The sequence below is a fragment of the Gobius niger genome (assembly GCF_951799975.1).
Source record: "Gobius niger genome assembly, chromosome: 1".
Classification (NCBI taxonomy): Eukaryota; Metazoa; Chordata; class Actinopteri; order Gobiiformes; family Gobiidae; genus Gobius; species Gobius niger.
The window spans coordinates 74,103,749-74,129,299 of record NC_136852.1 but is presented as its reverse complement, the minus strand read 5'-3'; the positions used below and the strand labels follow the sequence as shown (position 1 = coordinate 74,129,299).

The following is a 25,551-nucleotide window of genomic DNA, read 5'->3' as shown; positions in this document are numbered from 1 at the left end:
CAGGATTATTTTTCTGATGATTTTGACTTGGTTCGAGCTTTACCGGGGCGGCCGTAGGTGTGGCTCAAACTGACGCTGCCTTTAGTTTTTATTTTTTTTTTTTTTTTTTTTTTTTTTATTTTTTTTTTTTTTTTTTTATTATTCATTCAACATAAAAGCACAAGATACACTTACAGATAGTGCACCAACCCAAAAAACCCTCCCTCCCTCCCTCCACCCCCATTTACACTCATTCTCACTCATTCACACTCATTCACACAAAAAGGGCTTTTACCTACAGTACAGTACTCAGGCTCCCACAGTAAACATCACTGCAGTCAGCAAAGAAACAAAGTTCGTGGCACAGGAAACTGTGTGTGTTGCTGGTCCATTGACGGCACCATTTTCATTAGCTACAAGTTCATCCATAATTGTTTTAATTTTATTTTAGGTACTTTTTGTCTATTTTTATTTTTATTTTTTTATTTTTTATTTTTTTTCTTTTTCAAAAAAAAAACTATAGGACATTATCTTCACCAGACCAGGTCTATATAGGGTTCTTAAAACCAGGTCCAATCCAGATCATGTCCAGGTCGGGCTCAGCAACACACACTTTCATTTATATGTACACTCAAATTAGGAGAACAACAGATTTCATATAATCTAATCAAAATGACACTTTCAAAATAAGCATTTGAGACCATCCCATCTACTTTTGTGTTTTTTGGCATCATTATCTGTTTCAACCATATACTTTTCTAAAGTTAAGAAATTCTGAATAAATGTTTTAAAGAAAGTAATATTAAGTGAATATCTATTTTTGGCCTTAAAAATAAACCTTTTACCGAGTACAATAATTAAATTAACTAAATCATGACAGTCAATAAATTCTCCTAATGTAACAGAAACCACATCAAGCTTCATAAACAAACCAATCCTTAAACACATTTTTTCAACTTCTACCCAAAACAAAGACACAATATGACAATACCAAAACAAATGCAGGGTAGATTCGGACTCGTGACCACAAAAACGACAAACATCTGATTCTATCATATTCCACAGTTTTAGCATTTTACCCGTGGGTAAGAAGTTATAAATAATTTTAATTTGAAAGTAACGATTTTGCACATCGATAGTAGTTTTGTAGATTAATTTGAATATTGCGTCCCATGGCAACGGGGAGTCAAAGTAGTCCTCCCATTTTCCACATGTACTATATGGGGCAGCCTTCAGAGATTTCTTTATTAAATAAAAATTGTATATTTTTCTATTTATTTTTGTTCCTTTTTGCCAACTAGAGTTTCTTATTGGAGGTTTACAGACCGATAATTTAGTAGTTCCATAATTAATTACTTGCTTCCATTTTTTCCCAATTACTCCTGTTAGTTGAGTAAATGAAAAGCTGGAACAGGCATCGCCATACGTAGTTCTGAATTCATCATACTCCATGATCTTACCGTTCTCATTGATAATATCATTGACAAAAATGATTCCTCTTTCAAACATATTCTTCCAAAAGAAAGGCTTTCCATCTATTAGAATATTAGAGTTCATCCATATTATCTGCTGCAAAATGTCGTCTCTTTTTTCTGGTACATAAAATTGAAAGCACCACCATGAGTGGATTGTTTCTTTTATGAACCCCGAGATATTTCCCAGCAGACTCACTACATATGGAAAATGGGAAGGCATCACTTGGAGAAACGGATACAATTTCTTATGATACAGTACATGTTTTTTGTCCAGCAGGACACTTGTGTACCACTCGGTATTGAGATACATCTTTGGAACAATTGATGCTTTTAAAGACAGACACATAGCTTCAAGGTTTAGAAGTTTCAGACCCCCATATTCATATTCATTGTACAAAACCTTTCTTTTGATCTTTTCTGGCTTGCCGTCCCAGACAAAATCGAATACCTTCTGCTCATAAACCTTAAAAAAGTTTTGTGATGGAGCTGGTAATGACAAAAATAGATAAATAAACTGAGGAATAATTAAAGAGCTGCCTTTAGTTTGTGTGAGGAACCTTTGCATCTGCAGAGAGTGGTCCTCTGTGGTCTAACTGACCCTGGTCTGTGGTCTAACTGACCCGTGTGTCCACAGAACGGCATCACGCCCCTGCACATCGCGTCCAGGAGAGGGAACGTCATCATGGTGCGTCTGCTGCTGGACAGAGGAGCACAGATCGACGCCAAGACCAAGGTGCCGCGCAGGACAAGCTTTTTTGTCTTTTTGTTGTAATTTTTTGTCTTTTTTTGTAATTTTTTGTTGTTTTTTGTCATTTTTTTTGTTATTTTTTCGTCACTTTTTTTGTCATTTTTTGTCAATTTTTTTGTCATTTTTTGACATTTCTCCGTCACTCTTTTGTCAATGTTTTTGTCATTTTTTTTGTCATTTTTTTGTCATTTTTGTTATATTTTTTGTTATATTTTCTGTCATTTTTGTCATTTTTGTCATTTTTAGTCATTTTTTGTCAACGTTTTTGTCATTTTTTTGTTGTTATTTTTTGTTATTTTTTGTCATTTTTTTGTTTTTTTTGTGTCTTTTTTTATGTCTTTTTTGTCATTTTTTTGGTTATTCTTTCATCACTTTTTTTGTCATTTTTTGTCCATTTTTTTGTCATTTTTTGACATTTTTTGTCATTTTTTTGGTCATTTTTTTTGTCATTTTTTTGTTTTTATTTTTTGTTATTTTTTGTCATTTTTTTGTCTTTTTTGTGTCTTTTTTTATGTCTTTTTTGTCATTTTTTTGTTTGTTTTTTCGTCACTTTTTTGTCATTTTTTGTCAATTTTTTTTTGTCATTTTTTGACATTTTTCCGTCACTTTTTTGTCAACGTTTTTGTCATTTTTTTTTTATTTTTTGTCATTTTTTTTTTTATTATTTTTGTCAAATTTTTTGTCATTTTTTGACATTTTTCCGTCACTTTTTTGCCTTTTTGTTGTCATTTTTTGTCATTTTTTTGTCCATTTTTTTTGTTATTTTTTGCCTCTGTTTAACCGCGTGGTCACATGTTTGTTCTGTCGCGCAGGACGAGCTGACCCCGCTCCACTGCGCCGCCAGGAACGGCCACGTCCGGATCATCGAGATCCTCCTGGACCACGGGGCGCCCATCCAGGCCAAGACCAAGGTCAGACGGAGCTTTGTCCCGTGTCCGTCTGCTGGGGGGGGGGGGGTCAGGGCCAGGAAATGATGCTAAATCAACAAGGACGGCTCTGAAATCAGGACGTTCGTCTGAAAAGGGGTGTGTGGGAAAAGAAAAGGGCCCGACTGGTGTTTTAAAGTCAGACACAGCAGTTATTATCGCTCACTCCAGAGCAGAGCGAGTCCTTGAGCCAAAGTCTGGACGAGGAAACTATTCACAACAGTGGAGAAGCTTTTAGGTAAAACATGAACCTGTTTCCGTTCTCTCGAGTGTTCGTCCCACAGCAGGGTTCCTCCTCAGGCAGCTTTGCTTTAGGCTGTGGGTCAGAGCTTTACCCGACTGACCTGGCACACTTTAAACACATTTAAACACATCTACAGATCTGAGAGCACGAGACGGGGCAAGGGCGAGCAAAACATGAAACACGTGTTCAAACCAACAAAGTAAAGCTCAGCTCACACTACACCACTTTTATGCCCGATCTTGCTCTAATTCTCAGTCGTGCCGAGTCTTTTCGAGTCGCGTCTAGTCGAAGGCGGTCACACAGAGTCGGGTCGTGTAGTGTGGGCGGTAGAAAACATGTTTGATTTTTAAGCCCGATTTTGGACGCACGGGAGAAACGTGGGTGATTTTACCGACACAAATGTGAATGACAGAGTGATATAAAGACAGAAAAACACCACCGCGCCTCCTTTTTTCACTTCTCTGTTAAACCAGCGGCACAAACAACACACAACACAACACGAAACAGCACAACTTTCTATCACCAAAAGTTCACGACAACCACCTTTTCCAGCTACATTTCAACCACGAGCAGAGTTTAGCGGCTCTTACTGAGTTTGGAGACGAACTGTTTAGCTTCACTTCGCTGCTAACGGCGGCTAGCCTCCGCTTTCTCCTCCGTCTTGTCTCCTTTTCTTATTAAATCCACTGAGCTACGTCCCGCTTCTTCGCGTCGCCAACTTTTATCTCCATTTGACAGAACTGTAGCCCAGTTGAAGCTTCGTAGTAGCAGTAAGCTAGCTGTAACGCTTTGTGACTAGAAGGGTTGACTGTGCCAGAAGAAGATTCGGCCACGGAGCCAGAGTGTGTGAATAAAACACATATACAGGAGGAACGTTTCAAAAAAATGTATTGAATATGTATAGTTTTCAATATAATAGTGTATTCAATATATATATGTATACGGTATATAATAATAAATATAGGAGGTTATGAAAGTGTATATATATTATTGATAGGTCAGATATAATTACAAAACAATACACACAAATACAAAAACAAAACAATGTGGTGCAGAATGCACTTCAAAGAGGTTGTTTTTCTTTGAGTTTTCAGTTCAGTTCAGGTTCGATTATTCCTACCACTTTGGTAGGTCAATAGCTCGCCATCAAGAGGAGAAAGTTGAAAGGTTGCGATTCAAAAAGGGTGGATTGGTTGGTTCAGTCCTTTACAAAAAACCCGACCTGGAAAGGTCAAAATGAAACAAATGAGCATATGTATCATTAAGCTAAATTATCCACATTTACCTCTGTAGATTTTACAGATATTTTACATAGAATAAAACTATTTAACAGCTAAATAGTTTTACAATACGGTTAGAAAACCATTTCACAAATCAAGTGCACTTCAAAGGTTCAACATACTCAAGATATCCAAGAATAAAGTAAATTACTTGAGTAGGGATTAAAATACTCAAGCAGATTCTCATAAAGTTGCGCAACAATAGGAAAAAAACACGTAGCTACGTCAAAAGTCAAAAAGTAAATAAAGCGGAAACTCATAGCCGCTTTAATGCTATAATTAGAAATCTCAAGCGCGCACAAAACCGGTGCAAAAGCGCAAAACCAAGGGTCGCTTCTAGTAAAAGAAACCGTTCCGTGCCATTCGGCTTAAATATTAAGTTAAATAATGTCGCGGATTAAGCGCTAGAAGCGGTGCTTTGCGCGCAAGCACAGCACATAAACAAACGTAAACAATCAAAGAGGCTCAAAGGAGCTTGGAACGGGAGCGGTAGCGAGGCTTGGATCACGCAATCAAAACCGCAAAATGTAACTTAAAATCACTCGCTATAAACGTAAATAATAAACCGAGTTTGTGTCGGAAACTCACCGTTGAAGACTATCTAAGATACTCGGGTAGAAGTGGTCCCAGCCCGAGAGGTTTGAAGGTGTGGGGCTCGAACGGTCATCACAAGCGTGATGCTGTTAAACAATGTCTTTGTAAACATCACGCCATCATTCATAAACCGCTTCGAACTTTAAAACTCACCCATTATAGGAGTGTCAATATGAGCGTATTGAGCGTATGAGTTGTACGGGAAGCAGACCCGCAAAATTAAAACTGCTTCAGGAAATGCGGGTTACATAGCGCTGCGGTGTTGTGACATTGTTGACACCATTGACCAATCGGGACACACACGTTATCCCGCGCTCACAAACACAGGCCTGTCTTTGCGGATTTGGGGTCAGTTTTGAAGCCGTAGAGACGACAGACGCGCTGTGTTATAAAACATCAGCTGTTTGTCAGAATCGTGTGTCGCTCTTACGATTCTCAGTCGTTAAGTGTTGAACCCCCAGACGTTCTATAATCGCACTGAATCCAGTCGTGTAGTGTGGACCCCCCATTCAATATAAAATCATTCACGACTGGAAAAATCGTGTAGTGTGTGCTGACCTTAAATGAATGAAGATCAAATGTATTGAATGAGATATAAAGACAGGCCCTCCTTTTTTAGCTCATTCAAATATTTGTGTTATTTTCATTTTATGTTAGCTTCAATTAGCCATTAGCTCTAAGTCAAATACACCTATGTTTTATGTTTTTTTATTGTTATTACCGCTATTAATCCTTTTTTTATACAGGTTTGTCCCTTGAGACTCAATGTCACATTTACATGAGGGTCAGTTAAACAGCACAAAAGTAAAAATACAACAAAAATACTGACACATTTTACAGTTTTGAAGTATTTCGAGCCAACGTCATGTTTTGAACCTGCGGTGATCAGTGACTCCCGGTGGAAACATCACATCTGCTGGTGCTGATCATGTAAAACGCTCCTCGTGCTTCTCGTCCCACAGAACGGCCTGTCCCCGATCCACATGGCCGCCCAGGGGGACCACGTGGACTGTGTGAAGCAGCTCCTCCAGTACAACGCGGAGATCGACGACATCACGCTGGACCACCTCACGCCGCTGCACGTGGCCGCGCACTGTGGGCACCACCGCATGGCCAAGGCGCTGCTGGACAAGGGCGGCAAACCCAACTCGCGGGCCCTGGTAGGTCCCTCCCCCCCCCCCTGTACCCAGAGCCGTGGGAGGATGTTTTAGTTAGGGGGCGCTGAGGGACAAAATATACCCCCAAAATACTGTTTATTAACCTCTTAACTCCCGCCTGAACCGAGAGCATTTTCTCCAGTTCAGCAAATCCAAATCCTGTAGGCCAGTGTGACGCCTCATTTGAAAGACCTACAAAACTAAACTGATCTTTTTCCTCACATCAGGTGTTTTTTTCATCACTTTTTTTGTTGTCAAATTTTTGTGACTTTTTTGTGACTTTTTCGTCAAATTATTTGCATTTTTTTGTCAAATTCTTATCACTTTTTTGTCCATTTTTTTTTTTTCTTCAAATTTTTCTCACTTTTTTGTCAAATTTGTGTCAATTTTTGTCATTTTTTGTAAAATTTTTGTCATTTTTTTGTCAAATTCTTTTCACTTTTTCTTCAAATTTTTCCAACTTTTTCGTCCATTTTTTCTCAATTTTTCATCAATTTTTTTCACTTTTTTGTCATTTTTTTGTCAATTATTCAAATTTTTTTGTCTAAATTCTTATCACTTTTTCATCCTTTTTTCGCCATTTTTTGTAAATTTTTTGTCATTTTTTCGTCAATTTTTTTTTTTTTTTCTATTTTTCTTCAAATTTTTCTCACTTTTTTGTCAAATTTGTGTAAATTTTTTGTCACTTTTTTGTCACTTTTTTGTAAAATTCTTGTCACTTTTTGTAAATTTTTTGTCACTTTTTTGTAAATGTTTTCTCACTTTTTTCACATTTTCATCCTTGTTTTCGTCTCAGTTTTGTCGCTATTTTCACACCTGTTTCCCAGAAGCTTTTGGATTGGGGTAAAGCTGGAGAAAATGTGCTCGGTTCAGGTGGGAGTTAAGGGGTTAATATTGCCTGCAGTTCACAAACTATCCACCAGGGGGTGCTGCAGCGCCCTCAGCACCCTGGGTTCCCACGGCCTTGCCCTTTACCCCCCCCCCACATACACATGTTTACCAGTGACGTCTCCTCTGTGCTCGTCAGAACGGCTTCACTCCGCTCCACATCGCCTGCAAGAAGAACCATCTGAGAGTCATGGACCTGCTGCTCAAACAGTCGGCGTCACTGGAGGCGGTCACTGAGGTAACCACACGGGGACCACGCGGGGACCACACGGGGACCACCAGGATCTGTCCCCTAAACAACACCAGTGTGGTCTCAAGAAAAGGTTTAGGTTCCACTGGTAGAGAAAATATTAAAGCAGGAACCGAAAGTTTAGTTCTACTGGTAGAGAAAAAATTCATTTTGATGCTGTTGGTCCAGGGAAGTGACTTGGTTGTTTCAGCTTTTTTCCCCCAATATTTATTTATTTATTTTCCCCTATAGTTAAAAATACATATTTTTACCAATTCTTACCAATCTTTTCTAGTTTTCCCTCATTTTTACGAATTCTTTTTTTTTTTTTGCCCAATGCTTCCCCCATTTACCCCCACAATTTAGTCCCCTTTTTTTTTCTCCATATTTTTGCCCCATTTCTCCCAATTTTAAAGGAGCTATATCATGCTATTTTAGCCTTTCCAAAGTTAAGTATAGGCGTGTATATGATATATTGTACCTCTACCACTATGGAGCACTCATTTTTGTGATAAATATAAGTGTTTTCTGGAGGTATTTTTCGAATCCGGAAGACAAAACGCTTCGATTCAGTTAACTCCGCCCCCTCTCTCCACACATACTTTACCGTAATATAAATAAACTGCAATAAGTGAAGTTACTTCACAATGCAGTTATAAGGAGTTGACATCTGCAACACAGCTTCATAAATGGCTAACACACATGCTAATATGCTAACACACAAGCTAATATGCTAACACACATGCTAATATGCTAACACACATGCTAATATGCTAACACACATGCTAATATGCTAACACACATGCTAATATGCTAACACACGAGCTAACCCGCGTTTGGACTGACTCACCCTCTAGTCCATCACTGTTTACATTGTGGGACTCGCGTTGGTTATAAAAGTTAATCCACTTTGGTTCTGGTGAAGGTTCACAAACATCCATCAGTGACAGTCACAGAAAAACAATATTTTGGTGATAGTCGCCGAATCCCGGAGAGAAAAACAGCTTCTGTGGACTCTTCTTGAAAAAGGTTGAATCATAGACTGTATAAACTCCTCGTCCTCGTAGCCAAACGCGCTTCTTTTTCTCCGTGACATTATCGTTAGGTAAGAATAAAGAACAGGTGTGTCCAGAGTAGGTAACGAGCTCCATCTTCAGCTGCAGCGCAAACATGACTGATCTGTTCAGACGCTCAGGGTTTGTTTTGGCCACAGCTGACCTGGAAGCACCTCGGGCACAGCCTTTTTATATCTTTTTATTTTTTTCCTTTTCCTTTATTTGCATCTTTCTTGCGACAGAAATAATGAAAAGGGTGGTTTAAAAATTAAAATCCGTCCGTAAGCATAGAATTAAGACATTACATTACAGACGTCGAGCACTTTCGTTCCGCTGTGACGACACAACTGAACACTCAGTCGTTCACCAGGAGAGGGCGGAGCCTCAGAGAGCAGGAGGGCGGAGCCTCAGAGAGCAGGAGGGCGGAGCCTCAGAGAGCAGGATTCAGGAGGATTACTGAGAGCTGCGTGAATGAAGCCACAAACCACTCTGGGGGTGTTTTTGATAAGGAAATAGCAGAACAACATGGCTGAAAGCTCCAAAAAGTCGATTTTCCATGATATAGGACCTTTAATACATTTTCTTCCCAATTTTTTCCCTCATTTTTATTACTAATATTTTCTCTATTTTCCCTCAAAATGATTCCCTATTTTCCCCAACAATTTATTCCCCATTTCTCCGAATTTTTTTTTACACTTTATTTTATTTTATTTTATTTTATTTTATTTTATTTTATTTTATTTTATTTTATTTTATTTTATTTTATTTTATTTTATTTTATTTTATTTTATTTTATTTTATTTTATTTTATTTTATTTTATTTTATTTTATTTTTGACACAATTTTTTCTAATTTTTTCTAATTTTCCCAATTTATTCCCTCTTATTCATCACTAATATTTTTTGCATTTCCCCCATTTTATTCCCCAAATGATTCTCCTTTTTGTTCACATTTTTGGACCTCGAGATAAACCCAAACGTGCAGATCTTCCACATTATGTTCAGTTTTCTGGTATTGTTAAAGTTCTGGTCCCGAAGCTCCCTGACCCTCCCTGTCCTGTCCTGTCCTCCCCCAGTCGGGCCTGACTCCGCTGCACGTCGCCTCCTTCATGGGCCACCTCAACATCGTGAAGATCCTGCTGCAGAAAGGAGCCTCGCCCAGCGCCTCCAACGTGGTCAGTGTCCGGGCGTCCGGCGGTCACAGGTCATAACACGTGATGTTTTATGACGACAATGTGGTTTGTGCAGAAAGTGGAGACTCCTCTACACATGGCGTCCAGGGCGGGGCACGCCGAGGTGGCCGAGTTCCTGCTCCAGAACGGGGCTCCGGTGGACGCCAAGGCCAAGGTAACGGCAACTTCTCTTCCCCCTCTTGGAAAGCTCTGTTTTTCTCTTCTCTTTTTTCTTCATTGTTTTTATTATGCAATTTAAAAAAAAATAGCACAATGGCAAACAGACAACTGGTCTTCCATCCAAGTAATAGCCAAGAGTGAACAATGTCCCCTGTACACCGCAAAAAGTATTTAACTAGATCAGTATAAACATCTCAATTTGAGCACAATAATCCAAATGTTAGTTGTTTTGACTAGTTCAGTTCAGTTCTTAGATTATTTCACTTGTTCTGAGATGTTTCTGACTCGTTTCGATGCGTTTCGTCCTTATTTCAGGTCATTTTCTTTGCCAATGGGGAAAGAAAATTGGTCTTATCTCATTTTTTTCTCAATTTTACTTTCTTACCGTAAATTCTCTAATACTGGCCTGTGTTTCATTAGAGGCCGGGTCTCTGACAGAGGCCGGGTCTCCGACAGAGGCCGGGTCTAACAGAGGCCGGGTCTAACAGGGGCCGGGTCTCCGACAGGGGCCGGGTCTCCGACAGAGGCCGGGTCTAACAGAGGCCGGGTCTCCGACAGGGGCCGGGTCTCAGACAGAGGCCGGGTCTAACAGAGGCCGGGTCTAACAGAGGCCGGGTCTAACAGAGGCCGGGTCTCCGACAGGGGCCGGGTCTCCGACAGAGGCCGGGTTCGCGGCTGGCGGAGGCAAATAAAAGCCGGTCTCTAAAACAGGCCGGGGCTTTTATTAGAAACTATAGTGGTAGAAATATTCCCCATGTTAGGAACTTGTCTCATACTGGTGTAAATGAAAACTCACGTGCAGGAAGTAACAAACTGAACCCGGGCCGAGGGGGACGCTGCGGAGGAGCTGATCCCAGCGTAACTTTGACACAGATTTAGCCACTTTTCAAACCTCCTGTGACGATATTTGGAAACAGTGCAAATGTCGTGTGACCCTCCAGGGTTTTAATAAAGTCACCATCGCGTCTTCAAAGCACGTCCAGCTGCTCCGTGTGCAGGTCAGTCCCACGCCTCAAAATAACTCCTCCCATCAGCGCGAGCGTCTCGTCTTCTTTCGGGTCAGTCTCATGATCGATCACAAACACAAACGCTCCGTCTAAACTCGCCTTTACACAAGAAAACAACAAATAATCCGGTCCGCGGTAAAAACGAAACAGAAACCTGCAGTGACACTGATGTCAAAGCTCCGCTAACGGCAACGAAACACTTCCTGTTGTCCCGACAAAATAAAAGGCGTCAATGTTCCAGCCGCTGGGAGAGGGTTTGAAATGTTCATTAATAAATGAACCTAATATTTTAGGTGCAAATGGACACAAATCTCGTTTTTCTTCATTTTCCTGGTCGCCCGTTTTGCTCAAATAGAAATAAAGGCCTGTCTCTAATTGTGGCCTGGTTCCAATAAAGGCCTGGTCCTGATGCCCTTGAGTAAATAAAGGCCCCGGCCGATATTAGAGCATTTCGGTGTTTCAAGCGAGATTTACCCTAGAACTGGTCTGAAATGTCCTCAAACAAGCAAAGTAAACTCGGTCCGATCAGGAAAAGTGTCTAAATGAGTGAAAACCGCTCAAAACAAGAAACATTTCCTCAATTCAAGTCACTTTTTTGTCAAATTATTCGCATTTTTTGGTCGAATTCTTATCACTTTTTCGTCCATTTTTTCCTCAATTTTTCGTCAAATTTTTCTCACTTTTTCGTCAATTTTTGGTCAAATTTCTCATTTTTTGGTAATTTTTTGTAAATTTTTTGTCAAATCATTCGCATTTTTTGGTCAATTTTTTGTCAATTTTTTGTCACTTTTTCGTCAAATTATTCACATTTTTTTGTCGAATTCTTATCACTTTTTCGTCCATTTTTTCTACATTTTTTTGTCATATTTTTCTCACTTTTTTCTGAATTTTTTCTCAATTTTTGGTCAAATTATTCGCATTTTTTGGTCGAATTCTTATCACTTTTTCGTCCATTTTTTCCTCAATTTTTCGTCAAATTTTTCTCACTTTTTCGTCCATTTTTTCTTAACTCGTTTCGATACGTTTTGTCCTTATTTCAGGTCATTTTCTTTGCCAATGGGGAACGAAAATCGGTCTTATCTCATTGGCTCATTACTTTCTTATTTCAAGCGAGATTTACCCTAGAACTGGTCTGAAAAGCAAACTTGGTCCGATCAGGAAAAGTGTCTAAATGAGTGAAAACCGCTCAAAACAAGAAACATTTCCTCAATTCAAGTCATTTAAGCCAATGCTTGATATTCACTTTCTGTAGTGCATCTCCGTCCCAGTTTCCCTCTCAGCTCAAAGGTCTCACCTGTAACTGTCCCCCCCCCTCAGGACGACCAGACGCCCCTGCACTGCGCCGCTCGTATGGGACACAAAGAGCTGGTCAAGCTTCTCCTGGACCAAAAAGCCAACCCCAACTCCAGCACCACGGCGGGACACACCCCCCTGCACATCGCGGCCCGAGAGGGACACGCCCACACGGTCCGCATCCTCCTGGACACGGACGCGCAGCAGACCAAGATGACCAAGGTAACGGGACGTGGGTGGGCGTGGCCGGTCACCGCGTGAAGGTGAGAAGGCGTCCTGACCGGAGGCGTGTGTTTGTGTCGTGCAGAAAGGCTTCACTCCTCTTCACGTGGCGTCCAAATACGGCAAAGTGGACGTGGCCGAGCTGCTGCTGGAGCGAGGGGCCAATCCCAACGCAGCCGGGAAGGTGAGCGACACGTGTGGGCGAGGCCGTTGGGAACCCAGGGTGCTGAGGGCGCCGCAGCACCCCCCTGGCGGAGAGTTTGTGAACTGCAGGCAATGTTAACCCCTTAACTCCCACCTGAACCGAGCACATTTTCTCCAGCTTTACTCCAATCCAAAAGCTTCTGGAGAAAAGGTGTGAAGATAGCGACAAGACTGAGACGAAAACAAGGATGAAAATGTGACAAAAAATGTACAAAAAGTGACAAAAATGGACAGAAATTTGACAAAAAAGTGAGAAAAATGTGACGAAAAAATGGATGAAAAAGTGATAGGAATTTGACCCAAAAAAATGTGAAGAATTTGACGAATAATTTGACGAAAAATTGAGAAAAAATGGACGAAAAAATGACAAAAAATGGACGAAAAATTGACAAAAAATGGACGAAAAAGTGACAAAAAATTTACAAATTTGACAAAAAGGTGACGAAAAATGGAGGAAAAAAACGACATAAAAGTGAAAGGAATTTGACAAAAAAAAGTGAATAATTTGACGAATAATTTGACGAATAATTTGACGAAAAATTTAGAAAAAATGACAAAAATGGACAAAAAAGTGGAAAAAATGGACAAAAAATTGGAAAAAAATGGACAAAAATGGCAAAAAATTGACAAAAATTTGACAAAAAAATGACAAAAAAATGGAAAAAAAATTGACAAAAATTTGACAAAAAATTGACAAAAATTTGACAAAAAATTGACAAAAAAATGACAAAAAATTGACGTAAAAGTGACAAAAATTGGTCAAAAAAATGTCAAAAAAAAAAGTAATAAGAATTCGACCAAAAAATGTGAATAATTTGACGAAAAAGTGACAAAAAAGTCACATAAATGTGACAAAAATGAGACGACTGCCCAACAAAAAAAGTGATGAAAAAAAATCTGACGTGATGAAAAAGATCAATTTAGTTTTGTAGGTCTTTCAAATGAGGCGTTACACTGGCCTACAGGATTTGGGTAAAGCTGAACTGGAGAAAATGCTCTCGGTTCAGGCGGGAGTTAAGAGGTTAACAAACAGGATTTATGCACAGAAAAAGTATTTTGGGGGTACATTTTGTCCCTCAGCGCCCCCTCACTAAAACATCCTCCCACGGCTCTGCGTGTGGACTCGCTCCCGCGTTCTCCTGGTCACGAATCGAGATCCGAGCTGAGAAAACTGACCTGGGGTTTGATTTCAGAACGGCCTGACTCCTCTACACGTGGCCGTCCATCACAACAACCTGGATGTGGTCAACCTGCTGGTCAGCAAGGGAGGCTCTCCACACAGCGCTGCCAGGGTGAGGCTCACAGGAACCCCTCTTAACACCCCCTAGCACCCCTCCTTACCTCCTCTGTCCCCCCTAACACCCCTCTTTACCTCCTCTGTCCCCCTTAACACCCCTCTTTACCTCCTCTGTCCCCTCTTTACCTCCTCTGTCCCCCCTAACACTCCTCTTTACCTCCTCTGTCCCCCCTAACACTCCTCTTTACCTCCTCTGTCCTCCCTAACGCCCCTCTTTACCTCCTCTGTCCCCCCTAACACTCCTCTTTACCTCCTCTGTCCCCCCTAACACTCCTCTTTACCTCCTCTGTCCTCCCTAACACCCCTCTTTACCTCCTCTGTCCCCCCTAACACTCCTCTTTACCTCCTCTGTCCTCCCTAACACCCCTCTTTACCTCCTCTGTCCCCCCTAACACTCCTCTTTACCTCCTCTGTCCCCCCTAACACTCCTCTTTACCTCCTCTGTCCTCCCTAACACCCCTCTTTACCTCCTCTGTCCCCCCTAACACTCCTCTTTACCTCCTCTGTCCCCCCTAACACCCCTCTTTACCTCCTCTGTCTCCCCTAACACCCCTCTTTACCTCCTCTGTCCCCCCTAACACCCCTCTTTACCTCCTCTGTCCCAACTAACACCCCTCTTTACCTCCTCTGTCCCCCCTAACACCCCTACCCACCCCTAACACGTGTGAAAATAGCAACAAAACTGAGACGAAAACAAGGATGAAAATGTGGAAAAAGTGAGAAAACATTGACGAAAAAGTGACAAAAAATGGTCAAAAAAAGACAAAAATTTGAAAAAAAATTGAGAAAAAAAGGGAAAAAAAGGGGAAAAAAGCACATAAAATGGACAAAAAATCGAGAAAAAATTGACAAAAAAGTGACAAAAAATTGAGAAAAAATGGACGAAAAAATGAAACAAAAATGGACAAAAAAAGACAAAAAATAGAAAAAAAATTGAGAAAGAAATGGACAAAAAATGGACAAAAAATGGACAAAAAAATGACAAAAAATGGACAAAAATTGACAAAAATTGACAAAAACTTAACACAAAAGTGAGAAAAAATTGAAAAAACTTTGAGAAAAAATGGACGAAAAATGGACAAAAAATTGACAAAAAAGTGAGAAAAATTCGACCAAAAATTGAGAAAAAATGGATGAAAAAGTGACAAAAAATTGACAAAAATGGACGAAAAATTGGAAAAAAAGACAAAAAAATGAAAAAAAAATGGGCAAAAAATTAACACAAAAGTGAGAAAAAATGGAAAAAAAATTGACAAAAAAAATGAACAAAATTGACAAAAAGTGACAAAAAATGGACGAAAAATGGACGAAAAAGTGACAAAAAATTGACTAAAAAATTACCTCCTCTGTCCCTCCTAACACCCCTCTTTACCTCCTCTGTCCCCCCTAACACCCCTCGTTACCTCCTCTTTTCCCCATAACACCCCTCTTTACCTCCTCTGTCCCCCATAACACCCCTCTTTACCTCCTCTGTCCCCCCTAACACCCCTCCTTACCTCCTCTGTCCCCCCTAACACCCCTCTTTACCTCCTCTGTCCCAGATTTTAACCCATTTCAGAAACGTGTATGTGAATATTTGAGCCAGTTAGTTTAAACGCTCTCTCTGATTGTGGAGTTAGAGACTCCCACGTGTCGTCCTCTCGTTATCACTCGCCTCCTGTGAACCTCGTTTAACCTCCTCCGCCTCCTCCCCCCTCTGGGCAGAACGGCTACACGGCCCTGCACATCGCGTCCAAGCAGAACCAGCTGGAGGTGGCCACCAGCCTGCTGCAGCACGGGGCCTCGGCCAACGCGGAGTCCCTGCAGGGGGTGACTCCTCTGCACCTGGCCTCTCAGGAGGGACGTCCCGACATGGTCACCCTGCTCATCTCCAAACAGGCCAACGTCAACCTGGGGAACAAGGCAAGGGCTACACACTTTACTGCTGTTCTCTCATGTTTAAACGTTCTGCAGGTGAACCCGGTCTGGAAGTCTCGGTTTAACTAGATCAGTATAAACATCTCAATTTGAGCATAATAATCCAAATTTTAGTTGTTTTGACTGGTTAAGAAGTTGTTGGGCATTTGTCCCAGATTATTTCACTTGTTCTGAGATGTTTCTGACTCGTTTCGATACATTTCCTCCTTATTTCAGGTCATTTTCTTTGCCAATGGGGAAAGAAAATTGGTCTCATCTCATTGGCAGATTTACTTTCTTATTTCAAGTGAGATTTACCCTAGAACTGGTCTGAAATGTCCTCAAACAAGCAAAGTAAACTCGGTCCGTAATCTAAATGACCGCTCACAGCTGTAAACGGGTGTGAAATGTGCAGGTAATTACATTCTTTTAGAAATCTGAATACACAGGAGGGACTGGGAGAGCTAGAAACGAGTTTGGGCCAAAACAAAAATGTCAGTGTTTAAACAGGAAAAATCAGGACTTTAACCTCTTAACTCCCCCGAGAGGATCTTTTTCCTCACGTCATCAGATTTTTTTTCATCATAATTTTTTTTGTTGGATATTTGTTAGATTTTTTTTTTCGGCTATTTTTTATCACATTTTTGTCACATTTTTGTCATTTTTTTGTCATTTTTTTGTCAATTTTGTATCATATTTTTGTCAATTTTTTTTTATTTTTTTGTCACATTTTTGTCATTTTTATGCCAAATTTTTATCACATTTTTGTCATTTTTTTGTCATTTTTTTTGTCATTTTTTGTCATTTTTTTGTCATTTTTTTGTCATTTTTTGTCATTTTTTTGTCATTTTCTTGTCATTTTCTTGTCAATTTTGTATCATATTTTTGTCAATTTCTTTTTTTTTTTTTGTCACATTTTTGTCATTTTTATGCCAAATTTTTATCACATTTTTGTCATTTTTTTGTCATTTTTTTGTCATTTTTTTTGTCATTTTTTGGTCATTTTTTTGTCATTTTTTTGTCATTTTTTGTCATTTTTTTGTCATTTTCTTGTGACATTTTTGTGACATTTTTGTGACATTTTTGCATCAATGTTTTCTCACTTGGCAATTTTACTTTCTTATTTCAAGCCAGATTTACCCTAGATCTGGTCTGAAATGTCCTCAAACAAGCAAAGTAAAGTCGGTCCGATCAGGAAAAGTGTCTAAATGAGTGAAAACCGCCCTTGTTCTCGGCTCAGGAGGGGGTTCAGATGAAAGGGAGCTGAGGACGTGTTGTTAAATCCCTCTGTGTGTTGTTTGTGTTGTTTGTGTTGTTTTTGCAGAGTGGTCTGACGCCGCTGCACCTCGTGGCTCAGGAGGGGCACGTGGGCATCGCGGACATCCTGGTCAAACAGGGCGCCTCGGTGTACGCCGCCACGCGGGTCAGTCACGCTCACACACGTCTGTACAAATATACTCACACATGGCAACTTTAAACCTTTACTGAAGTTACATGAATATGAGGATAATCATTTAAACCTCTTAACTCCCACCTGAACATGTTTTCTCCAAATTCTCCAAATCTAAAAGCTGATTCAAAACAGAGGCAAAAAACGAGAAGGAAATGAGGATGTAAACGTGAAAAAAAAGCTAAAAAAGTGACCAAAAAAAGCGACAAAAATGACAAAAACTCAACAAAAAAGTGACAAAAATCCAGCAAAAAAAAGATAAAAATCCAGCAGAAAAAAAGATAAAAATCCAGCTGAAAAAAAGATAAAAATCCAGCAGAAAAAAAGATAAAAATCCAGCTGAAAAAAAGATAAAAATCCAGCTGAAAAAAAGATAAAAATCCAGCAAAAAATGACAAAAATCCAGCAAAAATACACAAAAATCCAGCAAAAAAAAGACAAAAAAATGACAAAAATCCAGCAAAAAAAGACAAAAATCTAGCAAAAAAAAGACAAAAATCCAGCAAAAAAAAGACAAAAATCCAGCAAAAAAAAGACAAAAATCCAGCAAAAAAAAGACAAAAATCCAGCAAAAAAAATGACAAAAATCCAGCAAAAAAAATGACAAAAATCCAGCAAAAAAAAGACAAAAATCTAGCAAAAAAAAGACAAAAATCCAGCAAAAAAAAGACAAAAATCCAGCAAAAAAAAGACAAAAATCCAGCAAAAAAAAGACAAAAATCCAGCAAAAAAAAGACAAAAATCCAGCAGAAAAAACACAAAAATCCAGCAAAAAAAAGAATAAATTCCAGCAAAAAAAATGACAAAAATCCAGCAAAAAAGTAACAAAAAAGTGACAAAAACACATAAGGGAAATAAAATGTGACGACAATGGCGTAGAGGACAGAATAGATTTGGTTTTGGCGGGTGGTAAGAGGTTAATGTTTCATATAAAAATAAGGACGAAAAAAAATGCCAAAAATTTCACATCTTTGATTTAAATTTATAGTTTTATTGATTGGACAAATTAGTTACAATCAGAGGGATTTGGATCTTGGAAGTTATAAAAGAAGCTGTTTTTAGTGGAAAAATGTAATTCATTTATTAAATTTGGCCTAGTTTTGTGACATTTGAAACTTAAAGCTGGAGGACCTGATGTTTTGGATTTGTAGAATACATTTCTTTTTGCCACCTCAGAGTTTGTGGTAAACACAGAAAAACTATGTCTATCGTCTTCACCTAAAGTTTTATAGAGCGATGGCTCATAGAAGTGTAATGTAAATGACCGCTCACAGCTGTAAACGGGTGGGAAATGTGCAGGTAATTACATTCTTTTAACAATTTGAATACACAGGAGGGACTGGGAGAGCTAGAAACGAGCTAGAAACTCCCAACTGAATCGAGACGATCTTTTTCCTCACGTCATCAGATTTTTTTCCCATCATTTTTTTGTTGGATATTCAACTCATTTTTTTTTGTCATTTTTTTGTCATTTTATTGTCATTTTAGTCATTTTTTTCATCTATTTTTTATCACATTTTTGTCACATTTTTGTCATTTTTTTGTTATTTTTTTGTCACATTTTGTCACATTTTTGTCATTTTTTGATCATTTTTTGGTCATTTTTTAATCACATTTTTGTCACATTTTTGTCATTTTTTGTCATTTTTTGGTCAATTTTTTGTCATTTTTTGGTCAATTTTTTATCACATTTTTCTCATTTTTTTGTAATTTTCTTGTGACATTTTTGTGACATTTTTGCCACTTTTTCATCAATGTTTTCTCACTTTTTTGTCACATTTCCATCCTTGTTTTTGTCTCAGTTTTGTTGCTATTTTCTCACCTTTTTTCCAGAAGCTTTTGGATTGGGGTAAAGCCAAACTGGAGAAAATGTGCTCGGTTCAGGCGGGAGTTAAGGGGTTAAAACATGATCTAAATAATGTCACATGTACTTTCCCTCTTCAAAAACACATCTGTAGCTGTATCCCTCCTCTGGCCTTGACCGCCCTCTGCTGGTCATTTGTGTAACTACATTTAAGAGTCCTCTGTGCATTATTAGATTTTATCGATACTAAACATGAGGCGAAGTCGTCCAGAGAACCTTATATAAAAACAGCAGAATATCGGACCTTGAATATCGGACCCTTGAATATCGGACCCTTGAATATCGGCCCTTGAATATCGGGCCTTGAATATCGGCCCTTTACACAGTTACATCAGTCAGAATGAGCACAGATGAATATTTGAACAGAGTTTGCTCCGGTGCCAGTGTGAAGAATGGGGGTTTATGAATTATTAATGATGCTGTAATATCGAGTGAGTCTGCAGTCTGTTCCAACGCCAAGGAGGAGACAGGAGGAGAGAAGAGAGAGGAGGAGAGAGGAGGAGAGAGGAGAGAAGAGGAGAGGAGGAGAGGAGAGAGAGGAGAGAGAGAGGAGGAGAGAGGAGGAGGAGAGAGAGAGGAGGAGAGAGAGAGAGGAGAGAGGAGGAGAGAGAGGAGGAGAGAGGAGAGAAGGAGAGGAGGAGAGAGGAGGAGAGAAGAGGAGAAAGGAGGAGAGGAGAGAGGAGGAGAGAAGAGGAGAGAGGAGGAGAGGAGAGAGGAGGAGAGGAGAGGAGAGAAGAGGAGAGAAGAGGAGAGAGGAGGAGAGAGGAGAGAGGAGGAGAGAAGAGGAGAGAAGAAGAGAGAAGAGAGAGGAGGAGAGAAGAAGAGAGAGGAGGAGAGAAGAGGAGAGAAGAAGAGAGAAGAAGAGAGAGAGGAGAGAAGAGGAGAGAAGAAGAGAGAGGAGAGAAGAAGAGAGAGGAGGAGAGAAGAGGAGAGAAGAAGAGAGAGGAGGAGAGAAGAGGAGAGAAGAAGAGAGAAGAAGAGAGAGAGGAGAGAGAGGAGAGAGAGGAGAGAGAGGAGAGAAGAAGAGAGAAGAAGAGAGAGGAGGAGAGGAGAGAGGAGGAGAGAAGAAGAGAGAGGAGAGAGAGAGGAGAGAGACAGAGAGAGGAGGAGAGTGAAGGAGAGAGGAGGAGAGGAGGAGAGAAGAAGAGAGAGGAGGAGAGAGGAGGAGAGAGGAGGAGAGAAGAAGAGAGAGGAGGAGAGAGGAGGAGAGAGGAGGAGAGAAGAAGAGAGAGGAGGAGAGAGGAGGAGAGAGGAGGAGAGAAGAAGAGAGAGGAGAGAGGAGGAGAGAAGAAGAGAGAGGAGAGAGGAGGAGAGAGGAGGAGAGAAGAGGAGAGAAGAGGAGAGAGGAGGAGAGAGGAGAGAGGAGGAGAGAAGAGGAGAGAAGAAGAGAGAAGAGAGAGGAGGAGAGAAGAAGAGAGAGGAGGAGAGAAGAGGAGAGAAGAAGAGAGAAGAAGAGAGAGAGGAGAGAAGAGGAGAGAAGAAGAGAGAGGAGAGAAGAAGAGAGAGGAGGAGAGAAGAGGAGAGAAGAGGAGAGAAGAAGAGAGAGAGGAGAGAAGAGGAGAGAAGAAGAGAGAGGAGAGAGGAGGAGAGAAGAGGAGAGAAGAAGAGAGAGGAGGAGAGAAGAGGAGAGAAGAGGAGAGAAGAAGAGAGAGAGGAGAGAAGAGGAGAGAAGAAGAGAGAGGAGAGAGAGGAGAGAGAGGAGAGAAGAAGAGAGAAGAAGAGAGAGGAGAGAGACAGAGAGAGGAGGAGAGTGAAGGAGAGAGGAGGAGAGGAGGAGAGAAGAAGAGAGAGGAGGAGAGAGGAGGAGAGAGGAGGAGAGAAGAAGAGAGAGGAGGAGAGAGGAGGAGAGAGGAGGAGAGAGGAGGAGAGAGGAGAGAGGAGGAGAGAAGAGGAGAGAAGAAGAGAGAAGAGAGAGGAGGAGAGAAGAAGAGAGAGGAGGAGAGAAGAGGAGAGAAGAAGAGAGAGGAGGAGAGAAGAGGAGAGAAGAGGAGAGAAGAAGAGAGAGAGGAGAGAAGAGGAGAGAAGAAGAGAGAGGAGAGAGAGGAGAGAGAGGAGAGAAGAAGAGAGAAGAAGAGAGAGGAGAGAGACAGAGAGAGGAGGAGAGTGAAGGAGAGAGGAGGAGAGGAGGAGAGAAGAAGAGAGAGGAGGAGAGAGGAGGAGAGAGGAGGAGAGAAGAAGAGAGAGGAGGAGAGAGGAGGAGAGAGGAGGAGAGAAGAAGAGAGAGGAGAGAGGAGGAGAGAAGAAGAGAGAGGAGAGAGGAGGAGAGAGGAGGAGAGAGGAGGAGAGAAGAAGAGAGAGGAGAGAGGAGGAGAGAGGAGGAGAGAGGAGGAGCACATGTTCAGCTTTACTCAAATCGAAAAACATCTTGAAAAAGTGTAAAATAGCGACAAAAACAAGGATGAAAATGCAACAAAAACATCTTAAAAGTGACAGAAATGCAACAAAAAAAGCCAGAAAACGGCGATGAAAAAGCTACAAAAAACATGAAAAAAGCGTCAAAAAAGAATTAAAAAAGTGTAAAATAAAAAGCATCAAAAATAACAAAAAGGGGAAAAAATAGCAAATATTTAGAAAAAAAAAAGCTTTAAAAAAAGTATAAAAAATTGTAAAAAATAAAAAAAAACATCAAGAGTAAAAATTGCAGATCCGTTTTGTAGGTCTTAGCTTTCAAATGAGGCGTTACACTGGCCAATAGGCTGTAAACTCCACTGAAGAAGCTTTTAGATTTGGGTAAACCCTAACCCTGTCCCCTGAAGGCCTGTTTTGTCTGTGCAGATGGGATACACCCCCCTCCATGTGGCCAGTCACTACGGCAACATCAAAATGGTCAAGTTCCTCCTGCAGCAACAGGCCAACGTCAACAGCAAAACACGGGTGAGCGCCCCCCGCTGGCTGCTGGTGGAGTAGACCTGGGAATGCCCTCCTGAGAATCGTAGTTTCTAAAGCTGTTCTTGTGTCCCCCAGCTGGGCTACACCCCCCTGCACCAGGCGGCCCAGCAGGGGCACACGGACATCGTGACCCTGCTGCTGAAGCACGGAGCACAGCCCAACGAGACCACCACGGTGAGGCCCTACGCACCCGACCCAATATACACCCTATACCCTATACCCTACACCCTATACCCTACCCATTATACACCCTACACCCTAAACCCGACCCAATACCTCAGCTTACTATCAACGAGACCACCACGGTGAGGCCCTACGCACCCGACCCAATATACACCCTATACACTACACCCTATACCCTATACCCGACCCATTATTCACCCTACACCCTATACCCTATACCCTACACCCTATACACTACACCCTACCCATTATTCACCCTACACCCTATACCCTATACACTACACCCTATACCCTATACCCGACCCATTATTCACCCTACACCCTATACCCTACCTCAGCTTACTATCAACGAGACCACCACGGTGAGGCCCTACGCACCCGACCCATTACACACCCTATACCAGGGGGGCCCAAACTATTTGTCTCTGAGGCCAAAATGAAAAAGTGCCTGTGAGTTGTGGGCCAAACACGGCGATGTCAAGTGCGAAAAACACATATAACTGCAAATTATAAAGTTACTTTATTTCATTTACTTTTAATGTTTTCGATAGCCACATTTGCATTTGATTCTATCTATGCAAATAACCTGCTATATTAAAACAAATGGTAACTATGGCAAAAGCCTAGTTTTAGTCAAACAAAATCAACCACTGTAGCAATTTAGTGCAACACCAGTAACTTCACCTCATTCGTTAACTCAAAGAAAATGTCAGTGTCAGTTCAGCTAAATTCTTTTATGAGTCAGTTTTTAACATACACTGTTGTTAATGTAACAACCGTTGCAATAAAAGTTGGGAAATCTGTGAAAGTTGATGCTACAACACTCTGTAAATGATAAACACCAAGACACCACAACAGTGTTTCCTTAACTTTGCGAAAGGAGTGAAACAGCGCCCCCAGTTTGACGCTAGTGGTCAAAAGGTGTACTGCATCCATATTTACCTTTGAGAATGAATGGGAGAGAGTTAGTATTAACCACACGCAGCACAAAGTAGGTCACTCTCTGGCCAAATTTTGCCCGCGGGCCCCACTTTGGGCACCCCTGCCCTACACCCTATGCCCTACCCACTATACACCCTATACCCTATACCCTACCTCAGCTTACTATCAAGGAGACCACCACGGTGAGGACCTATGCACCCTACCCATTATACACCCTACACCCTACCCATTATACACCCTACCCATTATACACCCTACACCCTACCCATTATACACCCTACCCATTATACACCCTACACCCTACCCATTATATACCCTACCCATTATACACCCTATACCCTACCCATTATACACCCTACCCATTATACACCCTATACCCTACACCCTACCCACTACCTCAGCTTACTATCAAGGAGACCTAAGGCCTGTCCCAGACCCCCTTACACCCCCTTACCCCCCCTTACCCCCCCTTACACCCCTCTTACCCCGGGGTGACAGTTTGCCGGTGCAGTCCGTGATATTGGGAGGGAGAAGAGGAACTCTCTCACCTTAGCCACAGAAGAGACGTCCCCCAATAATATTAGACCGTAGAATCAAATGTGGGCAATAAAATAAAGGGAACAGCCATTGTTGTGAAAGCTATGACTTAAAAGAGTGCAAAATGAGAGCAATTTAAGTAATTCAGATTCTGATTAGTTTCTGAGATCAGGAAAGGGAGGGACTTTATCAGAAATATAAATATATATATATCATAAGTTAAGAGATTATAATGTGTGTAACTGTGTCTCCTGTGGCCCAGAACGGGACGTCCGCCCTGGCCATCGCCAAACGCCTGGGCTACATCTCTGTCATCGACGTGCTGAAGCTGGTGACGGAGGAGAGCGTCTCCATGGTGAGGCCCCGCCCCCTCTCGCCCCCCCCCCCCCTCGCCCCCCCCCTTACACTGAACGTAAATATGACGGGAGAATAACTGTTTTTGGTGCAGTCGTCCACAGAGAAGCACCGGATGAGCTTCCCCGAAACCGTGGACGAGATCCTGGACGTGTCTGAGGACGAAGGTGAGAAACGCTCAGTATCACAGACAGACTTTATTTATTTATAATAGAACTCATTTCTCATGGAGCAGCTTCTTTATGTAGAAATACAAGAAACAAGTATTAATCTAGACACATGAGGAAAAGGCCTCGCGAGTACTGAGTTTCAAGAATAATTAAAAATCTACTTAAATAACTGTTTGCTGCCCTCCTCTGGCCGACTATGGACATACTTCTACATAAAATAAATAAATATATATATAAATACATTGTAAAAGATGCCGTATTTTCCGGACTATATGTTTTTCCTTGTTTTTCCTTGTTTTGCGACGTGTGCTCAGTGTATCTGCTGCTCCTGTAACTGAAGATTTAAAACACGGTCGATAAGCAGCAGAAAGAAGTGTAGAGTGAGAGAGAAACTTGTGCAGCTCTGACCAGAGTGAAGGAAACAAAAACATCCACATGGCCCGAGCGAGAGGCGCGAGTTCACCAATGTTCACACCGTGATGCCGGGAGAGGCTTGTCAACGCTGCAGTTACGCCTCTTGGTGCGACTTATAGTCAGTTTCACTCTGATGTGTAACGCTGCGTCCACACCAAACGCGTTTTGGGCGTCAAAAACGCGCCTCAAGCCCATAGTTGGAGCTTGTGCTACTGAAGTCTGACACTCATCACAAATGTCACCGAGCGTCAGCTCAGAGTCTGTTCGTCCATCTTGGAAGTGGCTCTTGCCTGAAATAAACCTGATCCAGCTCATTGTTGATGAAGAGTCTGCAATAAACCACACATGCGTGAAGGCTCAGTGTGTGATCGTCATGAAGCTGCTCTATGTCGTTAGTGCATAATGTTTGTTTTCATGGGAGAAAACCGGAGCTCAATGCAAGCTAACTGAGCTAACTGAGCTAAGTGAGCTAACTGAGCTAAGTGAGCTAACTGAGCTAAGTGAGCTAACTGAGCTAAGTGAGCTAACTGAGCTAACTGAGCTAAGTGAGCTAACTGAGCTAACTGAGCTAAGTGAGCTAACTGAGCTAAGTGAACTAACTGAGCTAACTGAGCTAAGTGAGCTAACTGAACTAACTGAGCTAACTGAGCTAAGTGAGCTAACTGAGCTAACTGAGCTAACTGAGCTAACTGAGCTAACTGAGCTAACTGAGCTAAGTGAGCTAACTGAGCTAACTGAGCTAACTGAGCAAAGTGAGCAAAGTGAGCAAAGTGAGCAAAGTGAGCAAAGTGAGCAAAGTGAGCTTAGTGAGCTTAGTGAGCTTAGTGAGCTAAGTGAGCTAAGTGAGCTAACTGAGCTAACTGAGCAAAGTGAGCAAAGTGAGCAAAGTGAGCAAAGTGAGCA

General features: G+C 41.2%; 1 protein-coding gene across 1 annotated transcript in view; it reads left to right on the top strand.

Moving 5' to 3' along the window:
- The window catches only part of LOC306960690 (ankyrin-1-like), a 222,220-nt gene that overhangs the window by 129,296 nt on the left and 67,373 nt on the right, over nt 1-25,551 (top strand). The window contains exons 9-23 of the mRNA XM_079553166.1: nt 2,089-2,187; nt 3,015-3,113; nt 6,209-6,406; nt 7,431-7,529; nt 9,651-9,749; nt 9,823-9,921; nt 12,251-12,448; nt 12,534-12,632; nt 13,846-13,944; nt 15,654-15,851; nt 17,170-17,268; nt 21,935-22,033; nt 22,124-22,222; nt 23,973-24,065; nt 24,159-24,231. Coding sequence (XP_079409292.1) covers nt 2,089-2,187; nt 3,015-3,113; nt 6,209-6,406; nt 7,431-7,529; nt 9,651-9,749; nt 9,823-9,921; nt 12,251-12,448; nt 12,534-12,632; nt 13,846-13,944; nt 15,654-15,851; nt 17,170-17,268; nt 21,935-22,033; nt 22,124-22,222; nt 23,973-24,065; nt 24,159-24,231 — 1,750 coding nt within the window. The remainder of the gene's footprint in view (nt 1-2,088; nt 2,188-3,014; nt 3,114-6,208; nt 6,407-7,430; nt 7,530-9,650; nt 9,750-9,822; nt 9,922-12,250; nt 12,449-12,533; nt 12,633-13,845; nt 13,945-15,653; nt 15,852-17,169; nt 17,269-21,934; nt 22,034-22,123; nt 22,223-23,972; nt 24,066-24,158; nt 24,232-25,551) is intronic.